The sequence below is a fragment of the Nicotiana tabacum genome, chromosome 9 (assembly GCF_000715075.1).
Source record: "Nicotiana tabacum cultivar K326 chromosome 9, ASM71507v2, whole genome shotgun sequence".
Classification (NCBI taxonomy): domain Eukaryota; kingdom Viridiplantae; phylum Streptophyta; class Magnoliopsida; order Solanales; family Solanaceae; genus Nicotiana; species Nicotiana tabacum.
Genome location: NC_134088.1, coordinates 79870915 through 79875155, shown reverse-complemented (window position 1 = coordinate 79875155; position 4241 = coordinate 79870915). Strand labels below are relative to the sequence as shown.

At 34.9% G+C, this 4241-nt stretch overlaps 1 protein-coding gene across 1 annotated transcript; it reads left to right on the top strand.

The window, feature by feature from the left end:
* The first annotated feature begins 464 nt into the window (after positions 1-464).
* Positions 465-3717, top strand: LOC107800007 (zinc finger protein 4). The gene is made up of 2 exons (XM_016623148.2): positions 465-1068; positions 2717-3717. The coding sequence occupies exon 2, from the start codon at positions 2773-2775 to the stop codon at positions 3520-3522; it is 750 nt and encodes a 249-aa protein (XP_016478634.2). The 5' UTR covers positions 465-1068; positions 2717-2772; the 3' UTR covers positions 3523-3717.
* The last annotated feature ends 524 nt before the right edge of the window (positions 3718-4241 follow it).

Sequence of the window (4241 nt, the reverse complement as noted above, 5' to 3'; positions counted from 1 at the left end):
TAGCCCGTACTATTTTTACATATAGATCGTTTAAGTTGGGCCCGGGCAAAGCCCGGGCTATCCCTACTATTTTTTATATAAGCATTAAAAGAAGAGATTAGAAAGAAAATTAAAACAATTATGCAGCCCAGAGTTATTCTCTCATTCACCCTTCTATTTCCCTGATTTTACCTTCTATTTAATAGTAGAAGAAAAAGAACTAAATATAAAGATAGAAGAGGATAGAGGTGGGGGATGGGGATGTTATGGGTTTCCATTCAAGTGGCTGAAAGGCCAGTTTTTGAGGTAAAATGAAAAGTGAAGAGAAGAATCTCATGCCCCATTTAACTTGATTGATGCTACTACGGATTCAGTTTTCTTCTTTCTTTTTTTAAGTGGGGACTTGTACTACTGTTGTCCACTTTATATTTTTCTATACTATATATACTCTGTTCACCCCACCCTCTTTCCTCTGTCTTATTGTTAAATGCTCTTTTTTTAGCTATGATTTATGAACTACAAAAATAGTGTATAGATATACTACTACTATCTCATACTATTAGCCGGTTTGGCCAAAAGTTTTTTTGGTCAAATGTATTTTTTTGCTAAAAATTGAAATGTTTGATCAAGTTTTTGGAATGAAAAAAAAATATTTTTGAGGATAAAGTTTTTGAGAAGCAGAAAAAAAGTAGCTTTTCTTAAAAAATATTTTTTTGAAAAATAATTTTGAGAAAAATATACTTAGAAGCAATTTTTAAAAGTTTGATCAAATATTAATTACTGCTCAAAAATACTTTTTAAATTAATCAGTCAAACACAAACTGTTTCTGCCAAAAATATTTTTTTTAAAAGTAAGAAAATCACTTCTCAAGCTTATTAGCTATATATCTGCTTTCCTTTCTTAATTACTCTGACGTCCCACCACTTCTTTTCTGTCTCTCTCTCTGTCTAATGATCTTATCTCCATCTTTTTTTCTGTTATCTTTTATTCTTCCCTCCCCATATTTAGTAAAAACTAAAATACTTTCAAAGAAGAACAACTCTCTCTGTCATGTCACTACTACTCTAGCTCAACCCTCAAAGTGTAAGGTATGCCATTCCAGTTCTTTTTCCCAGGTTTCTGTTTTAATTCCATATTTGATATTTCCATTTCTTTTTTTTTCTCTCTTTTTTGTTGATGATAAAATGATCTACCAGTTCTAGCAGTGTCTACTTGTTTTGAGTTTTATATCAATAGTATTAGTAGTATTTGTTTGTAAATTTTTTAACTTTGTGTGCTTTTCTGGATGTGTAAGTGCTGCTTTTAGTTTGTAATTTGGCTTTTGTTTATGTGATTTAATTATTTGGGATCTTACATATAACATATATATATATATGTATGGTCTTTAGTCTTTTAGCATATGTGTTAACCACTATTAGTAGTTTTTTTTCACTATAAGCAAGTTATGGGTGCAATTCTGTTTTTAGCTATATTCAATAAAGGGAAATATGGATTACACTGGAGTACTGTGTTTTTTTTCCTCTTTAAATTCCTTTTGTACCAAATTTTGAACTCTGATACAGTTATATTGAGCTTATTATATGTATTCGATTAGATCCCACCCAAAGGAAAACAAACTTGGTTGGATTGAAGAAGTCAATTCAGACAGTAAAGTTTCTGCATGTTAATCTCTGAAATTTCCTAAGCCTTTCTGAAGATATCGAGTCAAGAATAGAAGGTTTTAGATTCTTTCTTGTATTATCGATTAGCCTATTGTTTTAAGCAAACAAGTGTAGAAATTTTTCCTTCTTCTAATCGGATTTACATTGAGCATCAAAAGAGAATAATCTAGTGAAATTATGCCCTCCCGTTGCTTCTTTGCTCTTCTTCTTAGTGTTGTTTTTTTTTTTTAAAAAAAGATATTAATCATTAAACGAAACAAATTCAAAAAACAAAGAAAAGAAAAACCCCAAGAATGCCATCATAATTTAGACCCGATCTCATTAGTCAACACAAATTCTGGGATGTCGCGTTTTATTCTTGTGCCTGCACTAGACCTTGAACTTGGCTTAAACCTCCAAGAAGATCAGGAGTTCTTATTCTTAAAACAACAAATTTACAAATTGTTGTCCATCTAATTTCTTGAGTAACACAAAGCAAATGGATATAGTGTAGCTTAGTGAATCTTTTTCATTGAGTTGTTTTGTTTGTCCGAGCACGGAACCTGATCACGTTATAATCCAGAATTACCTCGCAAATACTCTCTTGTATGTAACTGTGAACTCCACTCAGACTAATGTGTGATATAAGCATACAGAAATCACTTTCCTCTTTAATCATGGTAAAATATAGTTTATTGATAATCTAACAAAGAGATTTAAGAGACTTTATGCATCCTTTTCTAGTAAAGGAGCTAATGACCTATGTGATTTATGCTCTTCTAGAGGTTATTGAATCAAACTTTCTTAGTGAACTGTAGCTCATATTGTTGTGCTGATTGCTGATATATATGATTCCATTTTAGACCCATAGATCACTTCACTTTTTGAGATTGTCTTGCAATTTTTCTATCTTGTTGAGACCCCTCCACCCCAATTAATCGCGTCTTCAAGCTAGCGTTTATCAAACTGTCTTTTGTACTGGAGAACATCAGACATGCTTTTGCTTATCGAGCTTTTATTCTTCATACCTTTATACTTCTAGGCAGGGGAGATTATTTTGTCGTTCAAAAAATCATTTACCTCACTGTACCTGCAGGTTAATCAAGGACCGGAAGTCCTCATCGAATCTGTAACCAATTTTTTGCAAGCAACATGAAGCCCCCAAATTTCAATCTTGAATCGGAAGACGAGTCTGAAGTCAGCAGCAGCCAAGTTGCCTCCTCCAACATTTCCGCCCAAGAAATCTGTCCTGATCCTTATAAGGACAGCACTACCAATTCATCCTGTTTGACTAACTCCCTTAATCTTCAGCAGGAGTCAAAACCAGTTACTCTTGACTTGACTCTTGGCTTCAACAGCAGTGATGCCGAGTTGAAGGAACATGCTGAGACTGGCAGTGAAGTAGTGCCGCATCCTCCAGCTGCAACGGTACCAAGGATCTTCTCATGCAATTTTTGTAGGCGCAAGTTTTATAGTTCGCAGGCTTTGGGAGGACATCAGAATGCACATAAGAGGGAGAGGACTCTGGCAAAGAGGGCGATGCGGATGGGAATGCTATCAGAGAGGTATGCCAGCTTGGCATCACTGCCCCTTCACGGGTCTGCATACCGATCTCTTGGCATGGAAGCTCATGCGTCTATGCACCAGCGAGCGTCACAACAAGAAAGGCATATGCATGCTATTAGAGGCGGAGCTAGATTTGAACAGGGCTATATCGGGGTGCCAGTATATATGGAGGATGATGAAGTGGAGATGTTTTGGCCTGGTAGTTTCCGCCAAGTTGAGGGAGTTGGTGGCAATGTGGGGTTCAACTCAGGTCAGAGTTCCAATATTAATTTTGTAGCAATGGCTCCACCACCTAGGACAGATTCATCATTACCTGATCTTAATTTGAAACTGTGACACTCACACTTCATTTCTATATCTATTTTCAGCGTCCTTTTCCAAAATGCACGGTTAAATTCGCGCTGTATTGTACAGGGAGATAAATGTCTTAGATTGATTTGAGCTTTCAACTTTACCTCGTTAGACTGTTGTCTTCCTGAAATGTGCTTAATTCATTACTTTGTTTATAAAATTGTACAAGATTATAAGGAATTTCACATTTTTGGAACACTGTTGATATCATCTATTCTTTCTGTATATCCTTACTTTCCTGTTAGTTTTTAAGGATTGTTTAAAATGGACCCTAAGGGTTGCAAATACCCATGGTAGTGGCTGGTTAACCAATTTGTAGAAACTTTCTATACCGTATTTTTCACTTTTATTTTATTTAATATGATAATATGGGCTGATCTTAAATGAAGAAGTGATTGATTTATATAGCCGACCCTAACTTGTTTGAATATGAGGCACATTTGTTGTTGTTGTTGTTGTTGTTCAGGGTCAGTACCTTGACGTTGCAAGAGAAACTGCTTAAAAATTGTACAGCTTTTAGCCAAGAATTGCACCTTTCACTTTCAATTGAATTACATACAGTATGCACCTAGAAAAACATTGGTAAAATTTTTCTGAAAAATAAAGCAAGACAAGTAGTAGTTGAAAGATCCTCTTTTAAATTTGAAATTTGATCTACTTTCTTCTGCATAAGGCATGAAAACCAGTTGCCTTTGCATCCACTT

What these genes read in the sequence shown, in the direction of transcription:
- LOC107800007 (XM_016623148.2), top strand. Translation starts at nt 2,773, where the DNA reads ATGAAGCCCCCAAATTTCAATCTTGAATCGGAAGACGAGTCTGAAGTC.